Source organism: Scylla paramamosain, chromosome 21, assembly GCF_035594125.1.
Source record: "Scylla paramamosain isolate STU-SP2022 chromosome 21, ASM3559412v1, whole genome shotgun sequence".
Classification (NCBI taxonomy): domain Eukaryota; kingdom Metazoa; phylum Arthropoda; class Malacostraca; order Decapoda; family Portunidae; genus Scylla; species Scylla paramamosain.
The window spans coordinates 20,481,877-20,502,642 of NC_087171.1; the positions used below are offsets into that span (position 1 = coordinate 20,481,877).

General features: G+C 39.1%; 1 protein-coding gene and 1 long non-coding RNA gene across 8 annotated transcripts; one reads left to right on the top strand and one right to left on the bottom strand.

Moving 5' to 3' along the window:
* The first annotated feature begins 7 nt into the window (after positions 1–7).
* On the top strand, positions 8–18,387 carry LOC135111207 (transcription initiation factor TFIID subunit 1-like). 7 transcript variants are annotated; one of them, XM_064024314.1, is made up of 34 exons: positions 8–2,063; positions 3,582–3,851; positions 4,021–4,113; positions 4,598–4,842; positions 5,109–5,342; positions 5,557–5,748; positions 5,892–6,086; positions 6,302–6,441; positions 6,831–7,042; positions 7,488–7,723; positions 7,948–8,106; positions 8,266–8,400; positions 8,806–8,994; positions 9,196–9,351; positions 9,732–9,883; positions 10,158–10,362; positions 10,571–10,658; positions 10,888–11,060; positions 11,530–11,663; positions 11,791–11,962; positions 12,298–12,436; positions 12,545–12,700; positions 12,979–13,148; positions 13,330–13,515; positions 14,095–14,337; positions 14,445–14,589; positions 14,861–14,991; positions 15,392–15,554; positions 15,708–15,850; positions 16,211–16,406; positions 16,558–16,668; positions 16,897–17,129; positions 17,451–17,561; positions 18,188–18,387. In XM_064024314.1, the coding sequence occupies exons 1-34, from the start codon at positions 1,997–1,999 to the stop codon at positions 18,326–18,328; spliced, it is 5,715 nt and encodes a 1,904-aa protein (XP_063880384.1). In that variant the 5' UTR covers positions 8–1,996; the 3' UTR covers positions 18,329–18,387. The 7 variants fall into 7 exon arrangements, with proteins under 7 accessions (XP_063880384.1, XP_063880386.1, XP_063880385.1 ...); XM_064024316.1 differs by having other exon boundaries at positions 6,834–7,042; XM_064024315.1 differs by having other exon boundaries at positions 4,024–4,113.
* LOC135111209 (uncharacterized) lies at positions 15,357–20,758 on the bottom strand. Its single transcript, XR_010273622.1, has 3 exons — positions 20,324–20,758; positions 20,124–20,185; positions 15,357–15,470 (listed from the first exon to the last, which is right to left on the bottom strand). It is a non-coding gene; the product is annotated as an uncharacterized LOC135111209 (long non-coding RNA).
* Positions 20,759–20,766: the final 8 nt, after the last annotated feature.

The following is a 20,766-nucleotide window of genomic DNA, read 5'->3' on the forward strand; positions in this document are numbered from 1 at the left end:
AAGGTTTAAAAGTATTAGTGTTAGCCTTGGATATTCGTTATGGAAGGTGAACAGTTAGACAAAAAAATGAATAAGATACACGGTTAGTACAGTGGTCTCCAGGCCGTGACAGCGTGTGGCCCCGTCACTGCGGTCGTGCTGCGTCGCCACCACGAGGGATGATGACGCCGTACAAACACCCCGGCGCGCTCGTAAACGCGGTTCAATGGTGTCAATATAATTATACACATGAGTGTTGACAAATATAATGTTTGATAGATTTCATGATCACCATTGTGCTGCTTATACTGCTTTAATATACGTTTATATATATATATATATATATATATATATATATATATATATATATATATATATATATATATATATATATATATATATATATATATATATATATATATATATATATATATATATATTCTCTATATGACCTTACTGCTTGACCGTTTTAAGCTCCTATGATGTGGTAGAGTAATGGCTTTGTGGCTCTTCCGTTTGTGTGCTGAGAGATGCATGCCTTGCCGCGTTGTTCAGGTAAGAGCAAATAGTGCGTGGCGTTGACTTCTTGCTTGATTAAGGAAACAGTTATGTGTTACTGATTATCTATTTATAAATTAAAAAATAGAGAAATAAGTTCATCTATCAATATTTCACAGAATACAATATAATTTCGGAATATTGAATTGTGCCTGCCGAAATTTGACCAAAGAACAATATATTTCTGTATTTTTTTTCTACAATAAAGAGATTAATGACTGTTTGGTGTTCGTTGCAAGCTTATTAATTATCATGTATTGTAACTAATGCCCTACGTGTTCCTAACGATGTTGTTTAGTACTAGAAAGAACATTTTCAGCACCTTCCCATGGCTGTGTTTAGGAGACAAGGTACAGTACGTGAAGGAAAGCTGATTAAATAGTTGTGTGTGTGCGTGTGTGTGTGTGTGTGTGTGTGTCCTGTACAAGTGATGGAAGTGCAATTGTGAGAGAACAGGAAGTCAGCAGGGGTTTATAGTGTGTCAATTAAATACTAAAATTTGGGAAACATGATGTGAAAACAGGAGAGGGAAAGAGAATGTCACCATTAATAAAATCAACAGACCTATGATAGACGGCGGGACTGGGGACAAGAATAACTACATCGACAAAACTATACTTTACTATTCAACTGTCGTGAAGAACTGCAGCCGATGACCACCGTGAAGGTACGTATGTATACATTCTGTGTCTCCCTTGGTTTGTTAGTCTCGCATATCATCATATCATAGTATTTAGTGTTTTGACTGATTGATTATGGTGTTATCAATGCATTCAGTAACAAGTGAACCTTACACACACACATGCGCGCGCACTTGTTTCAGTGTTTCATGTTCTCTCTTTATCGGCTCGAACACGGGTTCATCTTCTAGATCTGCGCTTAGGCACGGCATCTTAATTTGCTCAAGTCTGTTAGTATCTAAGATTAAGAAAGATACCTCAATGTAAAGCAGTGAGTGTGCTTTATTTTGGTTAAGGATACAGCCCCCACATCCTTGAGCATTTTGTTTTCTTACAAGCACTACGTTTTAAAGGCCAAAGAGATGAACAGTCGTCTTCTTAAGAATGTTTTTCCCTGTTCAAAGTGTATTTCTTGTTAAACCTTCACTAGAACCATAAAAAAAACATCCCTGAAAACTCGCTCATGTAGGAAGTTGTTGAGATAAGACGCTGAAGAGTTTGAGCATACCAGCTACATTGCTATTAAAAAAGCTGTAGGCCTGCCTGAATGACCTATGCGTGTTTGATAATGGACAGAAGTCTTCCGTGGTTCGAACATAAGAGGGTGCAGGTGGTGGAGTGTGGACGTGCGGCGGTGAGCTCCGAGAATGGCTCAGGTCGTCACACTAAAAAAAGGCAAGATTTAGCGACACTCGGAGGACTTTGTAGCATTCTGTGAGTAAAATGAATATAGAAAGATTAAAGAGTTTCCATGATAAGAAAGTGGAAGACTCGTCGGGATGACATCATGGCAGCTGACCCAAGGCAAACAAGACCGGCTGATGACTGGGGATGGAGATAATAACGGTAGGTTAATTTAGTTTTGAAATGCCCTTCACTGCAACATATCAGGTAGGAGATTGTTGCAGCCTTTGGGGGTGATTCTTGGGGGAGTGGAGTTGGCCGATGTCACACCAGGAGGTCTTGGGAGTGGAGAGTGTGGGCAGTGCAAGTTAATGTAGGAGGAAGCAAGTCCATCAATCATTATACTTTATTGTATGTTATATTTACTAGTGTGGATGTCTGAGATCAGCTGTTCTCTCCACATTGGTATAAATACCTTAAATCAGCTGTTTTGTGCTAGCGTGTGTCTTTGTGTATTCTAGTCACTATAATTGATGATGATTCCATGTTATCATTAAAGAAAACTGCAAAAACAAAGCTCGAGTTTGTGGGAATGACATCACCACGCTATACATATTACATTTTCTAAAAGAATAGCTGTTTGGCTTGATAAAGGATGATTAGGCAAATAAATAGTCGAAAGTGCATCAAATTGTTATTTAGAGTATTTAATTAGGCAATAGAAGTAAGAATAAAAAAATGGCAAGAAATTTCGGAAGTGTAGCTATAGAGATACAGGAAAAAAGCAATTTATTTTTTAGCAAATAATTTTAAGAGCAAATAAACATTTATCTTTTGATGGCATGTAGTTTAAAAAAAAATGAAAACTTTTATACACATGTACTGTAGAGGGAAGCTAGGGGTGTGCGCATCAAGGTGGCAACACTGAGCCGCCATCAGAGTAAACAAACACAGCCGCAGGTAGGAGTGACAGCCGCCTTACTTATTTATTGTGCTTGTAGCCTTGCATTCGAGTCCATATTGCTTTAGGACCCTGTGAGGACTTACCAGTGAAGCCCGGCGGTGGTGTGGGTGGTGTTAAAGGTGAGAGAGGCGCGGAGAACTCTGAGTCATGGGCGTCAGGAGAGGTTTGGGTGAGGAAAGATGAGATGCATGTTATTTCTTTATAATTTTAGGAGTATGGGTGCTCTTTAGGTTAAGTAATGTCGGGTTAAGTTATTATTTGTTTCTATGGTAATTTGCTGCATTTAACCAGTAATTGGAAAGATGACAGTATAGCATCAGAAGTGCATCCAAGGGTTTGAGAGAATAATAGTTGAACTTAGCCTGGATACGTGCACTGGTTGGGTGGAACAGTGGCATCAGATGATTGGTCAGATGATAAACATGTGTAATCGCTTCCTGACATATCTCAGTCCATATACCCCAAAAATCAAGGGTAGAATGTTTGTATTAGCTTTCATCAGTCACCTCCAGACAGAGGCCACTTCATTAATAAAACTTAACATTCTTTTTCAGTGACGAATCATAAATTGGTTGACTGGATCCTGGGCTAGTCATCCAATCACATGTAATTTCAGTGTTTTCTTACCTTGGAGATTATTAGAACTTTTCCTTTATTTATATCATAAAGATATGCATTCTCACAAGAGCAGAAGTAAAGTCAACATTTTATGGACTTGAATTTTTCCTTGTTTCCCCATAGTCAGATAGACATGGCTAACACACCACCACCATCAGATAACAAGATGGTGACCACAGATGATGAAGATGATGCCAATGAGGGTCAGGGTGCACCCAGCCAGACACTCTCCCTCACCAGCTTTCTCTTCGGCAACATTGACACCCACGGCCAGCTTGAAGGAGATGTGTTTGACGTGGAATGCAAGCGGCAGCTGGCGTCTCTGTCCCGCCTGGGTCTGGGTTCCCTCCTGAGACAAGTGACAGATGATGGTGATGAGGATGATGACGATGATGATGATGATGATGACCGTGAAGAAGAGGAAGAAGGTGAGCTGTCTGAAATGGTGGTCTTGATTTATTGAATTTGTGTGTTGACAATGGAGCTTAAGTGATTAAGTATTTTTTGGACTTGGAACGTTCATGGAGGGAATGTGAAGTCAGTAGTGAAATGTCCAGTTAGGATGTCATTGAAGTTGAGGATATGTGTTTATTTTAGCAGAAGTGGTTGAAAAGAGTCCATCAGCGGTCGATTATTCTGACATCAATGAGGCGGTGGAAGATGATGCTCTGGCCCGCCATGAAGATGATGGTAAGTGCTTATGCTGGTTTTTGTTAGAGCCATTATTTTGTGTATAGTATCCTCAGGTGTCTCATTGACTTCCTTCCAAAGGCGTGCCATTAAACTCAATGATTAAGAAACTTGGGGTAGTGAGGCACCTGTCATTTGTTTGTGTGTGCTTTTGCAGTGTGGCAGTGTTGTTGTTGTGTAGTGTGACACCAGTCTTTCTCTGGTATTTGAATATATTTTTTTATTTTTTTATTTTTTAGTAGTCATGAAAGTTCCTTGTATTTTCCTGCATGTTCTTCACTCTGTTATATGATAAATTGCTATAGATTTGGTATAGAATTGGTAGAGGAATATAGAATTGCTATAGGATTGGTAGGAAAATCTAAGTTGCACATGCAGATCTTTATTGATGATTTTGTTATGTTCTCATGTAGTAAAGAGTAATGCTGAGTATGAGAGAAAATAAAAATTGGAATGATGGTGATGGCAATGAAACCTTGAACAGGTGAGGACTATGATGCTGAGGAAGAAGAAAACAGTCTAAGCAAGTCTGACTCAGAGTTGATGCCTCCACCCCCACTGCCCAAAACTGAAGGTGGCAGTGCTTCTTCCACCACCACGGCCACCACCACCACCACCTCTGGCAGTTCATCCAGCCGCAGACCCATCACACCTCTGGCAGCAATGCTGCCTTCTAAGTACCTTAATGTGGATGTCAAGGAGTTGTTCCCAGATTTTCGACCAGACTCTGTGAGTTTGTAGCTCTTTTTGTGTATCAGTCTGTTTACTAATGTCCCCCTCTCTCATACTAAATGACTGGTGGAAAGAGACATGCATTTATTTGAAAGTGATTAAGTCGATTTTTGTGCATATGTAATAGTAAATGAATAGTGTAATACTTAGGATAGATTTAAATTGAGGAATGAATGCAAAGGAGTTAGTCTTTTCTGGACTGGAACTTTTTGGTTTTGATGGCACCAAATATAGCACGAGTAATAAGAATGTTTACTTGGCAGGTCTTGCGGTTTTCAAGACTTTTTGGGCCAGGTAAAATTGCCAATTTGCCTAAAATTTGGAAAGGTGTGAAGAGAAAAAAGAAGAAGAAATTTGGCCCTGGTGGAGAGGATAAAGGTCCGGGTGATGACTCCTTCCCGGGGGAGGAGGCGCCCCCTACGCCTGAAATACCAAAAGGATTTGAATTACAGTTTGCACCAGAGCCTCCACCATACATGTGTGTGGCTGATGACAGTGTAAGTAAAACAGCTTATTTTTATATAATTACCTTTCTAAAAGTCTCTTAGTTTCACCCTAGAGAATGCCATGTCCTTTATACACAGTTATGCTCCTTAACTATTTTCATCTTTTATCTGCTTAGTCTCTCAGAAAACCTCATTGACACCTTTATCATATTACTTGTCAAGCAAATCTATATTGCAAGTCTATTCTAAAAATTTTGCTCCATAGGTCCGGTTCAGCCAGACGCAGGAACAGGACAACAACAGCAATGCCCAGAATGGAGAAGGAGACAAGGCTAATGACCGTGACCCCAACAAGCCCCATGAAGCTGACTGGCGTTACGGTCCAGCACAGTTGTGGTACGACATGCTGGATGTGCCACTGTCTGGAACCAACTTTGATTATGGCTTTAAGATCAAGGTAAGTAACATATGGTGGGTCAAGGTGAGTAATATATGGTGGGGTCCACAACAACAAATTCGATTCATACTCTTTGGAACTTCTTTTATTTCTGAAGAATGTTTTTTTTTTCTGTCTGAATTTAAGTTCTTTGTTTTCTGTAGGACTTGAACAACCCTGCTGAAAAATCTGAGGAAGATGAAGGCTTTCAGGATGCTCCAGTAAAGGAGGAGAAGGTGGCCACGTCAGGCTACGAAGCAGACAGTGAAGAGGAGATACCTGATGACTGCTTTCATATGGTGACACAGTACAATTGGGAGGAGGACATCATATGGAATGGAGATGATATGAAACACAAGGTACAGTGAAAGAGAATGAAACCTTCAAGGATCCTTAGCCACACCAACATGTACCTAAAGATCACATCATAAACTGATCTTGAAGAGACAAAGTACTGATACATATGTGATTTAGTACAGTGTGTGTGTGTGTTTTCAGGTTCAGTTTTGAAGTATGGAGTGTGATCTCAAGAAAAGTGGTGTGATAAATTGTCTCATATTTTGTTGTTTTCCAGCAAAATCAGAAGCGCAAAAACATGGCAGCTGGCTGGGTTCCAAGCAGCTACAACCGCACAGCTCAAGCCTTCAGTCAGCCAACCAAAGTGGCAACACCCTTTGCATCCACCAAGGCCAGCAAAGTTAAATGTCAGATGCCGTAAGTATTTTATCTGATCTTTGTTATGTTTAATAAGTTGAATACTTATTTAGGATTGCAAACTTAAAGCTTTCAAGAACAAGAATAGGTGATGATAGATAGTCACTGGGACTCTTTATTATTTAGATACTTGGTGATAGAGTATTACTGCTGGGGCTGTACAGGCTAACATTCAAGCTGGAGAAATTAAGGTTGCCTATCAGATAACTATGTATGAAGAACATTATACAGAAATTAAGGTTGCCTACCAGATAACTATGTATGAAGAACATTATACATGTGTGTCATCTATTTAATTTTCATTGGCTTATAAAAGATTGAATACAACAATAACTCTTGGTGTGAACTACATGCTTTAATTTAGTTTTTATTCATTTGGCTTCCACAAGCAGGAAGAACAATGTGGATGATACGTGGTATTCAATATTCCCTGTGGAGAATGAGGAACTAGTGTATGGGAAGTGGGAGGACAACATTATTTGGGATCCTGAGAACATGACCACAATCCCCGAGCCCACCGTGCTGACGCTGGATCCAAATGATGAGAACATCATCCTGGGCATACCGGAGGATGTCGATCCTGCGACCCTCACCCAAGGTAGTTGTAGCTACTCCAGGCTTATGCAGCAGCATGTTTGACCCTCAGCATTATCACTGATTTTAGCAGAAGCTACAGTTTCCCTCAGTGGTTATGACTTTTTATTTTAAGATCATAAACAAACCTTTTTAATTTAATTGTATATTTTTATGGTACCTACCTATCTTGGTTGTTATTTATCTCACAACTGACTGGTCTGACATTTGAATTCCGATTCGTGTCAACAATTTGAGCTTGGATCTCTAAATAAATTTTGGTTGGTATGTATTTATTTAAGCAATGCACTTGCATGCATGCATGTGTGCATATGTGTGAGTATCTTATTCCATCTACCATCCTGTCCAGAGATGTTGGCTTGCTGTATATAAAGATGGTACATTTATGTGCATTGAATTATATGTAATACTTGTATTGAATTATATATAATACTTGTTTTAACTTTGAACAGATGATGCTCCTGTTAAAGTAAAGATTCCACATCCTCATGTGAAGAAGTCAAAGATCTTGCTTGGCAAGGCTGGTGTCATCACCACCATTGAGGAGGAGTCACCACCACCTCCACCAAAGTCCCCAGACAAAGATCCATTTAACATCTCCAATGATGAATATTATCAACCAAAGTCCTCAGAACAAACTATTAAGATGTCCATGGGAGGAGGTCTTTTGCAACATTCAACTCCAGTTGTAAGTATCTGCAACCTGAACAAAGAAGAATTGCAAGTCTCTCACTGGATGTGAAAGTATTATGAATTTGCCTTGCAATTGTATTTTTTTATTTATAAGTGTAGATTGTGTTAAAGTTTAGTCTTAAAACCTTGTTGTGTAGGTTCTCTGAAATTCGGTCCAATAAATACTAGAATTTATAAGAAAATACTTGAATTTATTTAAAACTACTTTTGTAATTTCAGGTTGAGCTGCAGCCACCATTTATCCCCACTTACATGGGAGAAAAGAAACTGAGATTGTTTCATCGTCCTCCCCTGAAGAGATATTCTCACGGTGCTCTGTCCACCATGGGGCCGCACTCTGTCCTGCCACTTATGAAGGAAATTAAAAAGAAAGCCAAGGTAACTGAGTGTCTGGCATAAGATATTACTGAATGAGTTTGCCTTTAATGAATGTGTAAATATGTAAAGCTAAGTAGGTTTACATTATGCATAGTACTCTTTAGAGATTGCTTATTGATGACTGGTAATGCTTTAAAAAATTAACACGTCTTATTATAGCAAAGAGAAATGGAACGTCTGGCCTCGGGTGGAGGTGACGTGTTCTTCATGAGGACCCCAGAGGACCTTACCGGCAAGGATGGAGACATAATTTTGTTGGAGTACTGTGAAGAGTATCCTCCACTTCTGTCTCAGGTATGCTTAATGTTCCATCATCTGCTATCTTAAGTTTACACATTTACATTAATAGATTACTTGTTCTTGTTTTGTTATGATGTCACAGGATTGTAGAAAATGAAAGATTTGCCTAACGGAAGATTTTTTTAGATCTTCATTAATGAGTGGAGTGAATAGAAAGTTTAGATGTATATCACTCTGAATGAATACAAGGAATGGGTCTTGTGGGGGAGTAGTGGTGCCCATTGATCAAACAATTGTAACATTCTGTTCTGCTCCATCATGTTGGTATGCAAAATTTATTATATCAATCTCTTCCTCATAAAAAAAGCATCCATTGCATTTAGTATTAATGACTTCAGTTCAGGTTTATGATTCTAATTCAATAATTTATCACAATCACATGTAATTTTTCTTCATCAGGTTGGCATGGCTACCCGCATCAAGAACTACTACAAGCGCCGTGCAGGCAATGACAAGGGACCCCCAGAATTTAGGTTTGGAGAGACAGCCTATGCTCACACCTCCCCCTTTCTTGGTGCCATGCATCCCGGTCAGAGTATTCAGACCCTTGAGAATAACATGTTCAGGGCACCGCTGTATGAGCACAAGGTGAGGGAGAGGTTGCCCGTCTTCTGTTGCGCATGTGCTTAAGTAAGCTTGATAATTTTCCATTTTTTTCATAATTTGATTTTAAGATTGTGTCATTGTATGGTGGTGGTATTGTGCGAGTAGTGGGAGAATGTCTTAGGTTGTGGCTGCAACTGTAAAGGCCGACTAGCCAGGTCACTAAAAAGCCTATTATTATTTCAGGCCATCCACAGCGATTTCCTAATTATACGTACCAGAAATAATTATTGGATCAGAGAGCTGGATGGAGTCTTCACTGTGGGACAGGAGTGTCCTCTGTATGAAGTTCCTGGACCGAATTCCAAAAGAGCCAATAACTTTATAAGGGATTTCTTACAAGTAAGTATCTCAAATTAGGCAGTTTTTCAGGGCAAAGATGTGTTCCCTGCTTTCTGTCAAGCTTTTTATTTTTTTCTTTCTTCCTGTGTTTCTTTGTCCAAGATTGACACAAAGCTTGGAGTTAGTTTGCCTTTAATAGCTTCTGTGACTAGGAGTTATGTAAATGATACTGGGTTCCAGCTTAACATTAATTCATTCAAGGAAATTCAGCTACTACAGTAGGTTTCTTCAAATCCCTTTTTGGGAACTGAAGATTTTGTGTATTCACATAGTCTTGACACTTGGTGAATTTTGTGTATTCAGATTTCATGAAGAGTTCTTTTCTTGACTCCATGGTGTGTGTGTTAGTGATTTGATTGTAAAACACTGATACTTTTCAGGTATTCATTTACCGACTGTTTTGGAAGAGTAAAGACAATCCACGGAGAATCAAGATGGATGAGATCAAGAGGGCTTTCCCTGCACATTCAGAGAGCTCTATTCGTAAACGTCTCAAACCTTGTGCAGACTTCAAGCGCACAGGAGTTGACAGGTTGGGAGAAATTTATTATTTTCTGAATTATGATCTTGAGATGTTAAGGTTTTTTTTTTTTGATAACTTTCTTCCCTACTCATAAAAGGTGAACTTGATGTGATTGAGAAGTGGAATGTAGAGGAATGAATCACTGTATTTAGTTTTTGGATAATTTCAGTTTGCATAATTTCATAAGAGATGCTAATTTTTACCATTATTCTGAAGAATTTGTGTGACAAGTGTAGCAATGTTTTATGCACCAGTTCAGTTGTCTAATTTATTTTTTCTGCAGCAACTGGTGGGTGATCAAACCCGAGTTCCGGCTGCCCACTGAGGAGGAGATCCGGGCCATGGTGTCCCCAGAGCAGTGCTGCACCTACTTCAGCATGTCTGCGGCAGAGCAGCGACTGAAGGATGCTGGCTATGGTGATAAGTTCCTCTCTGCCTTAGAGGATGACAATGATGATGACACTCAGAAACTGGACGATGAGATTAAAGTAAGTGTTTATGATGTGATGCTATATTGATCCTCAGCATGTACACACACCATATTTTTTAGCTGTTGATTACATTTTACATAGCATGGCAGTTTTTCATTTTAAGCCAGAGTTTCTGCTGCAGAACTGAATAACTTTTCTTTCTTTACTGAATTGTAGATTAGGTCCGAGTCTCAAACTGATACTGATAGTTGATTGTCTCCTTTAGGTTGCTCCCTGGCACACCACGAGAGCATACATCCAGGCAGTGAGGGGGAAGTGTCTTCTCCAGCTCACAGGACCTGCTGATCCAACAGGCATGTTACTTCTAGTGATTTTCTTTACATTGAATCATGAATAGATAAGACTAATGTATTGAAGAAAAGATTTTAAGGGATATGATGTCAAAAAAGATGTACATTATTTGCATTGCTCTTTGGAGAATACATTACTTAGGTGAGCTGCATGTTTGAAGAAAACTTCATTCCTCAGGTGTCTGCAGTATGGAAATGGGGTTATCTTACTTAATTACTCTGCTTTTTTCAGGATGTGGGGAAGGGTTCTCGTACATTCGTATCCCCAACAAACCAACACAAAACAAGGAGGAACAGGAGCAGCAGCCCAAGCGCACAGTTACTGGAACAGATGCTGACTTGCGTAGGCTTTCACTTCACAATGCAAAGAACCTCCTGCGTCAGTATGGTGTTCCTGAGGATGAGGTGTGTCTCGTATATCCACAGTCATTGGGGATGTAAGATGACTATTGTATAAATGTGGAAGTGTGGTATAAATTTTAATCAGTTTATAAGTACTGTTGGGAAGAGAAACTATCATAGCTCCTACTAAATGCATTTTTTTGTAATTGTTGCCTTTTAATTTTTACATTAAGAATTATAGACTTCCCATTAACTTCAAGTATACAGTGGTAGTGTTTTCTGTGTGTATTTGAAAATGAAGAAAGTCTGAAGTATTTATATTATGATGGCTTTATAAACTACTAACTGGTAATCCTGTTTATCTGTACTTCAAGGTAAAATGCTTATTTGTAGGAACATGTGTAAAAAAAATAATTTTCTACTTTTTGGTATTGGTTTTACTGTTTAGAAAAGGATTTTAACATGCATTCTTGTCTCCATACATTTAAGGCTGTTATTACAGAACATTGTGTAATATTCTTCCAATCATCAGATTGCCAAGTTAACCAGATGGGAGGTGATTGATGTTGTTCGAACACTGTCAACTGAGAAAGCAAAAGCAGGAGAGGAAGGAATGAATAAGTTTTCTCGAGGAAACCGTTTCTCCATTGCTGAACACCAGGAGAGGTTAGTGTCCCAATAATGTGTCTGTTTTACTGTATTTATGCTATAGTGGATGCATTATAATATGTGGACTTAAAGTGTTCCAGTTTAATAATTCCAATTTCTCTAATAAGGAATGTTTTCTTGCCAGGTATAAAGAAGAATGCCAACGTATCTTTGACCTTCAGAATAGAGTGTTGGCATCAGAGGAAGTTCTTTCCACAGATGAGGGTTCATCAGAGGAGGAAGATAATGATTCAGATATGGAAGAAAAAGGAAAATACATTGAGAATATCTTGGCTAATAAGAAAACTACATCACAAGTAAGTAGTTATGGAATTAAGCCTTAATATAAGTTAATATAAAAAAAGAGTGTTTGAGTGAGTATAGATAGAGACGTTTACTGTCGGTGTTCTTATCTAATAGCAGGAACTACATGTAGTTGTCTTACCTGAATTAAATAATATCTGGGAAAGAAAATTGTTTATGGAATATGAGAATGGTTCTAGAATGTTTATGAAACTGTTACATGTGTGGTGTTGAGTGAAGAACTCGAACACACTCGTTCTATTCTGTGTGCCTTCATGTGTCTTGTATTTAAACAATACTGAATAATGGAAGACATATGTAATACAGCTAAACAATAAATTTTATCCAGATGACCCTGGAGAAAGAAGAGCAAGAGAGAAAAGAGCTTCAGAAGATGATAATGGGAGAAGAAGACAAAGATGGCGATAAGAGAAAAGGGGCTAAGAAAGATGAAGATGAAAATTCACAGTTTGGATTTGGTACTCCAGGTAAGTGAAACCTTCAACATTGTTTTTATGAACTCAGGCTGATAGTTATTATCTTGATTGTTTGCATATGTAACAGTGAGATGAAAACGCTTGCTTTGATCGTGTCAGGTCGTCTGCTGAGAATCACCCGCACATTCAAGACCTCGGATGGCAAGGAATACACCAGGACTGAGATTGTCCGCAAAAGTGCAGTGATTGACACCTATGTGAAGATCAGAACTTCAAAGGATGAGTCTTTCATCAAGAACTTTGCTGGCCAACTTGGTAAGAAACTATTTTTGTGTAATAGGCACAAAACCTCTTTGATTAAACTGAGTAGAGGACATTGGCTGTAGCTTTTGATTTTGTATGTAAATACATTGCCTGTTTATTATTGGAAAGTGAAGTTTGTTGTATCATGTTATTACATCTAACATCAGTCTTTCACATGAAATGTATAACAAAAAAGAAATGGTTATATTATTTTTTATTTGCTCATCAGTCTAGAAAAGTTTCCCAGTGTATCTAGATGTCATTGTCTTTATTATTGTGTGCTCTCTCAGATGAAACCCAGAAGGAGGAAATGAAGCGGGAGAGGCGGCGCCTTCAGGAACAGTTGAGGAGGATCAAGCGGAACCAAGAGAGACAGCAGAAAGGCATCGTCACTCCTCCCAAGACCAAGAAACCTAAATTGAAACCTGACCTCAAGTTGAAGTGCGGTGCTTGTGGCCAGGTTAGTTAGAATTGTTCATCTTCATGGTGCTACAGTTGAGAAGAAATAGTTTAACTTACAAATGAGGATCTGGAAATGTAATTATTATGGGGTGACTCCAAAAATTATCCCTTTCAAGCAATTTCCATTTTGTTATATGTGTGCTAACTAGATCAACTAATTAACTATAATTTTTACACAGGTAGGACACATGCGGACTAACAAGGCCTGTCCAATGTATGCGGGAAATACCAGTTCCACGCAACCCATAAATGTGGCTCTGACGGAGGAACAAGAGGAAGAAATGGAGAAAGGAGGAATAGAGGAATCTGAAGAACTTATCAATGTGGATGGAACAAAGATTAAGCTTTCTTCAAAAGTGATCAAGGTGAGGAACTTAAAGGGCCTTTATCCGGTTTATTTCATCATTTTTATTTATTTATTTTTTGAGTAGGTGCAGAGCAGAGAACAGTCTCATTATGAAGGGACAGGGGTAAACTTGTGTACTCATATGTTGTCAGGCCTTGCTATGGATATAAGTGTGTTAAGTTGTGGTATGTCTAAGCTCCCAGAGTGTAATATGATGGTCCATGAGATTTCCCCTTTCCACCAGAGGCCAACAGGGCTTAGAATGTGAATGATGTGTTTATGAGTTTGGGGTGCCTTGTCTGGGCCATCCTGTATGTGATTGCAGGCCTGTTATGTAGATAGATTTATTTTCTTAGCAGTGTTCATTTGGATCTGAATTTGTTTTGAAGTATATAGATATATGTTCTATTATGGGACTAATATTCTGTGCTATGGTGGTAGTAAAACATTGGCTGGCACACACACTCCTTTGCTGGGTTGTGCTACATTGCCTGCTTTTCACAAATCAGATAGACCAAGGAGACTGGGAAACAACTCCATATTTTCCCTCCCAAAGTATTGACTAGAGAGTAAATGAAAAATAATAAAAATTTTACAGCATGCAGAAGAGTTGAAGCGTAGATCTCTGGTGCTCAAAGTCCCCAAGGACCAAGTGAAGAATCCCAAACGCAGGAGGGCAGGAACTGTGGTACACTGTGATTATCTCAAGCGCAAGGAGAGGTCAGTGAACAGGCGACGCATTGACCCAGTCATTACTCTCTCCACCATATTTGAGGAGATGTTGAATGAGATGAGGGAGATGTCAGATGCACAGCCATTCCTCTTCCCTGTTAATGTGAAGGTCAGTCACTTGTACTTGTTCTGTTTGTCTGTCTTTCTGTCAATGGATGAGAAATGAAACATGAATTTTAGAATAAGCTTTGTGTTAATGATCCATTTTTTTTCCAGCAAGTACCTGACTATTACAATATTGTTAATCACCCAATGGACCTGTCCACCATTCGTGACAACCTGCGGCAAAAGAAGTACCAGAGCAGAGAAGAATTCCTCTCTGATATCTCACAAATTGTTGAAAATTCCAAACTTTATAATGGTAAGTATATATTTTATTAAAATCATACAAGTTTATATTTTCACTGTTCCCTTTTGCTTTATACTTCATTAATGCATTTTGCTTTGTCTCAAGTGCCAGTTATTATCTGCAGGATGGCCACTTGTATGAAAATAATTTAGTGAAAGTGATTAATACATAATATATATATATATCCTGAATGTTTTAGACTCTTGTTTTCTTGTCATTGGGGACTTTTTTCCATACATTTCAGCAAATTTCAAGCTCCTAATAAGTTTTGTTTTTTCAACAGGTGTCAAAAGTACATTGACAGTTACAGCACAGAAGATGTTAGAGTTGTGCATAGACAGGTTTGCTGAGAAGGAAGAGCGACTCATGAGGTTGGAGAAAGCAATCAATCCTCTCCTTGATGATGATGACCAGGTATGTAACTGTTTTGTGTATGAAAAGTTTTGTATCTCTGATTTGTCTGATTTGACCAGGCAGTTTTATAAGTTTTATGAGTGGCAGATTTTTAAACATACTTATAAATCAAGATAGTCAAGATTTGAAAAATGATTAAAGAACCCCCCTGAGCAAGATTGCCAAGACCATACACTGGACCAGTGCTTTCTCTTTTAATAGACATGCACATTATATTAAATTTGTAAATTTGTTTATTTATAATTCTTACAGTTTACAGTGATACTGTCATCAGTATTAGTGGAGCAGCACAAGCTCACTTTTCTCTGGTTGCATTTTACAGTTTTATGAAACAAAAATGGGATTGGACAAAGAAATCTCGTGTGTTCTTATGTTCATTTTCTTCTCTGGTTTGGCACAGGTGGCATTTGATTACATCCTGGACAACATTGTGAATCAGAAGCTGTTCTCTATGCAGGAATCATGGCCATTTATGAAACCTGTAAACAAGAAGAATGTAAAAGACTATTATGAAATAATACAGAGCCCAATGGACCTTTCCACCATAGCAAAGAAAGTCAAAAGTAAGTGCTCTTGAGGTGCAGTTTCCACCATAGCAAAGAAAGTCAAAAGTAAGTGCTGTTGATGTGCAGTTTCATATAACAATGTCAGCAGAGGCCTGTTATCAATTTCTAGCACCTCTGTATTTATTGTTATTAGCTTTGTTATTATTTCAGATCACAAATACCACAGCCGAGCTGAGTTCATGCAAGACATGGAACTTATTTTGACCAACAGTATCAGATACAATGGTCAAGATTCTGCATTTACACAGAAGGCTGAGACTCTTCTGCAAGTCTGTAAAGATAGTCTGGCTGAAGTGAGTATGCTTTTGTGTCGTGGGGTTTTGCTTCACAATATTGGTTGTGGTGTACACTTGGTGTTGATTGTCAGTGGTGACCAAGAGTGAGAAAGTACATAATTGGTGGTTACAAGTCATTTAAGTACTGAGTGAAGACATGCTGTATTTCTTACTCCAGATCTCTTTGATAATCAAAATGTGATTCCCATTTCTTCTGCATTATTTTAATTTTTGCTCATTTGCACCATAAATTAAATTGCAGTAAGCATCTTTTCAATTTAATTGTAGCTTTTCATCAGTCTTCAGGAAAACTGTATGCTGTGGTGGTATGAATGACTTTTTGTGAAGGTTTTTATGTAATGATACTTTCTCCATCAGTATGAGGCTCATCTTGATGGATTGGAAAAGAAGATTGCTCTTGCCCAAGAACGAGCCTTGGAACAAGCTGAAACAGACTCCTTGTGCACTTCACTTGGCCCTGATGATGACACTAATTACACTTTTGCCGAGCCAGAGCAGGATCCTCCAGATCACCAAATGGGTTCACCCTCAGACCATCTTATAAACTATTCAGGTGCAAACATCAGTCTGGAATTCAGTGGCATCACATATCAATCTCCCTTTCAGAATCTTTTTATTCTGTTTCACTTAATTTAGTGTGTGTGGGTTCTATCTAATAACTAATAAGACGACAGTATTCATGACATGGTCCTAACTCTCCTCAGGTGATGAAGATGAAGAGCATGTAAATGTAGTTGATGGAGAGGAAGAAGAGATGATGCAGACACCCAAGAGACGTCGCCTCCAGCAGGAAAAAAGGAACGTCTTGGAGGAAGGTAAATCTAATTTCTTTACAATGCAGAGCTAGAGAGGACCAGCCATTAGTTGTTACACAAAGCCTGAGTTGGTCAGCCTTGACTGTCGTACCACTTGAAATTAATTATGATTGAAGGTTCTGTCAAGCATTAAAGCTTTATTGTAAAATTCCTTGATTTTCAAGAATTAAAAAGCTTCCAAATACAAGTACTATCTGTATTCCATGCTGTTATTTATTTATTTGGCAGATCTTGAATTCAGTGATGATGAAGAGGATTATGGAATGCAGCAACAGGAACATCATCAACAAGACCAACAGCAGCAGCAACAGCAGCACATGGAAGAAATGTCTGGGGCAGATATGGTGGAGGCTGGCATGGTGCTGGAGGGCCAGTATGGTTCCCACCAGCAGGGGCCAGATGAAACACAGGGAGCAGCGGAGGCAATGGTTCAACTCTCAGCTCAGTATTCATATTACCAGGTAAGATGGATCCTGTATCTCAAGACAACATTAGTGAAGCATTGAACATTTGAGTCAATTTCAAACTAAACTTGAGAGAAGTAGTAAAATTTTTTTTAAAACTTCATGCCAATACATATACCACTTACCTTTGTACTACGCCAACATCCCTGGAATACGAAATCAGTGCCCATGGATGAAGGGGTCGTATTTAAATAAATTTGAAGTTTGCATAAAGTTATGGAGAGAGAGAGATCTCTGAGTCTGAGAATTGTGATAGGAGACTCATTAGTTGAAGGTCAGTACAGTAGTAGTACTATTTAATTATTTTGTTCCTTTTAGGGTGAAACAGGGGAGTACAATCCTGAAGGTTTGGGAACAGAAGGCAACATGGAAGTTGATGCCAGTTATGATCCTTCAGTGGAATTCCTTGGGGGCATGATGCCTTCACAGGTAAACTATGTCTTCTCAGATTGAATGTTTAAAAGAAGAGATATAATATATTGTAGTATCCTTTATTAAGATTTCTTGAATTGAAGTTTTCTAACCTCTGAGTTTGATTTTAAGAGGTTCATGGCCCTGCAAGTCAAATTTTGCATATGTTCAATCCTCCTTGCTTTTTTTTAGCTGGTTTGAGATTCAAGTGTGGGCAGGCATCCATGGTGGAATGTGTTGATGTAGGATGTTTTGGTGAAATTGTAAATCTGTAGGGAAACTGAATATTCACTCTCACTGTCTTGGCAAGAAATTGCAAGTGACTGAAAATCCTGAAAATTGGCCAAGTTGATTCTATCTAGCCTTGGTCCTCTCCCTCCTTACCCAGGCAGGCACAGTGCCTTGCTATTCTTGTCCTTTGTGATGCTGCATAAATCACGATTGAATAATTCAGTTTCACCATCAGACCCCACATCAACACATCACAGATGCCTGGCTGTTGTGCATGTCATCCACCCACGCCTCTATTTCATAACACAGCTAAACAAAGCCTCAAAATGCAATGTCTGCAGAAACTTAAATCTGAGCATGTATGATAGATACATAAAATGCAAAGAATTAATTACCCTCCTATTTCTTTTCAGCCACATGATGATGCCACGATCAACAATGACTTGGCTGTGTCAGACTCTGATGATGAAGCAGCCCGTCAAGTCGACCATCATCAACAAATGGAAAACCCTCCCCAAGAAGAGGAAGATGATAAAGATGCACTGTGGTTTTAAATTAGTTATAGTTTGTTTTGTATACATACAAAATATCAATATAAACTTCTAAAAATTTTTGCAAGAATGTGAATTTAATCCTATCTATTATTTTTTAAAGTGTTCCTATCAGTAAGGAGAAAAACCTGGCTTACCAGTCACTGAGATCCAATCAAAAGAAATGTTGAAAAATACATTTTCTGTCATGTAACATGGCATCTTAAGGACTTCACCTTTTAATCTGATCTCAGAACATAAAGAACAGGCTGTGTTAAACCAGAACAGTTTAGTTCAAGAGAAAGTGAGGAGTGTATGCCTCCATACCAGACAATATTACCTCTGTTGTGCACACAGAGATCAATTAGTCTGACACAAAAGCAGTAGTCATTCCAAGGATAATCAGCATAATACCTCCTCGGGTCCCCACAATTAACAGAGGCAAAATGCCAAAGGCACCTCTGTTGTGGGGATCCTGAGAGGGGATTGGAGGAGCCTGATGAAGAGGAAAGGGTGATAGCACGAGCAGAATTATAGGTTAGGAAAAGGTTAAGAATGTTGGGCATATCTTCAAGACGGTCAGGAATATGAGTAGGGTGTTGCACCAGTTGCTCTAGGTCATTGAGATCCTCAAAGGATCTCAATGACCTAGGAGGCTAGGTCACCAGGATGGTCAATGACGGGAGAGGAAAACCAAAGCTGGTAGTGAACATTGAAGATCTCTGTAAAAGGGAAGAGTCAGAATGTGCTCCACTTTGGAAGTTAATTAGTCAAAGAAGTTTAGTCAGAGGAGTTAGGTGAGAGGTATACAGTACATATAAATTTAGTTTGAGAGTGACTCTGTAGTCATAGCCAGATGGTGGAAACACGAGAGCAGATTAAGTCATTGCGCACATAGGTGCAACATACAGCTCTGGACTGAAAATGAGGATAGAGAAAAATAGGAGGGAACAGAAAAGGGGCTACTGTCAGTTGTCTCAGACACCTGTGTTTCAGTAAGGAAAAGATGAAGTTTAGAAGAGGAGAGATGATGTTCTACAGATTGAAAATTAGATCTAAGGTTGCGAATGTTGCAGTAGTTAATGAAGAAAAAGTTGAGGGGGTGTCAAGACACTTAGGGCCGATACCAGAAGAGCAGTCTGACCCGGGGACATTTATAGTCCCTTCCCCAGATGGAGACTCCGAGGCTGGTGTAGCAGTCACCATACTGATTTTGAATTTTGAGTGAAGGGTGTGTGTGTAATTTGGTGCTTGTAGTTTTGTGGGAAGGAAGAGTTGCTGTACTACACCATCAAATGCACGGTAGAGGTTTTATCCCGCGCTCTACCAAACCTTCACAGTACCATCCCACTACTATGCCGCTAATGAACTACGGTCTCAAACACAGAAATTGATCTATTGTAAATGCAGGAAAAAGGCGATGTCTAGGTGTCTTGACCTGATTTGATACACCAGAAGGACAAGCTTGAGTGAAGCTCAAGTTATCTCTCAGCCTAAGAGAGCGGGATGAAGCCAAATCTGAGCTTTTGATAATGTGGTTTATCTGGATCAGTCAAGAAAAATGTTCCGTGATAGATCAGGGGCGGCCTAGCTTATACACTGATAATCTGCGCTGCGCAAAGACCATAACCACGCTTCCCAGAGAGACACGTCTGACTCTTCTGACACCCATGCTACCACATTGCCACTAAGACACCTATGCTACCACATTGCCGCTAACAGTCACTCATAATTCACTTCTCCCATCACACCCGCACCAAGTCGTCACACCACTTCCCTCCTACAAACTAACAATAACACATTCACTTCCCTCACTTACCTCACCTCTTCCTCCAGGAAGATGGAGAAGCGCTCGACACCTGGTGTGGAGGGGTACGTAATCTGGAAGTCAACAAGAGCTTAGATCTAAGTACTGCTTCATATCCACTACTCCAGAAATAATAATAGATATGTTCATACACTCAAGTCTGCCTAGCCAAGACAAAAACCAACGAAATAAAAAAAAAATATCGGGCTTACCGTGACTCCCTGACCGACCAGCCACGCAGCGCTGGGTGGACTGACTCTTGGCGTGACGTAGCGTGAACCCCCCGGCAGGATTCGAACCAGAAACGCATTGCATCCTTGGGTTCGAATAGTATAATTTCTACAAGATGAATGCTCGACGCTTACATACGTATATTTTATATTCATATGGATGTCATCTATTTTTTTGTTTTTTTTGTTTCACAAACATGGAATACTACAAATTTCTGCCGATTACACGGTTATGTAAAACAGATTAGCTCACTCGTGGTCCACTCCTAACCACATACTTAACATTGCTATTGAAACATTTTCGACCCATAATTCTCTCTCTCTCTCTCTCTCTCTCTCTCTCTCTCTCTCTGAATTTGCTATTTAAGAACACGAATAAGTATGACTCGAATATGAGTTTCTTGCGATTTTTCCATGACATACTG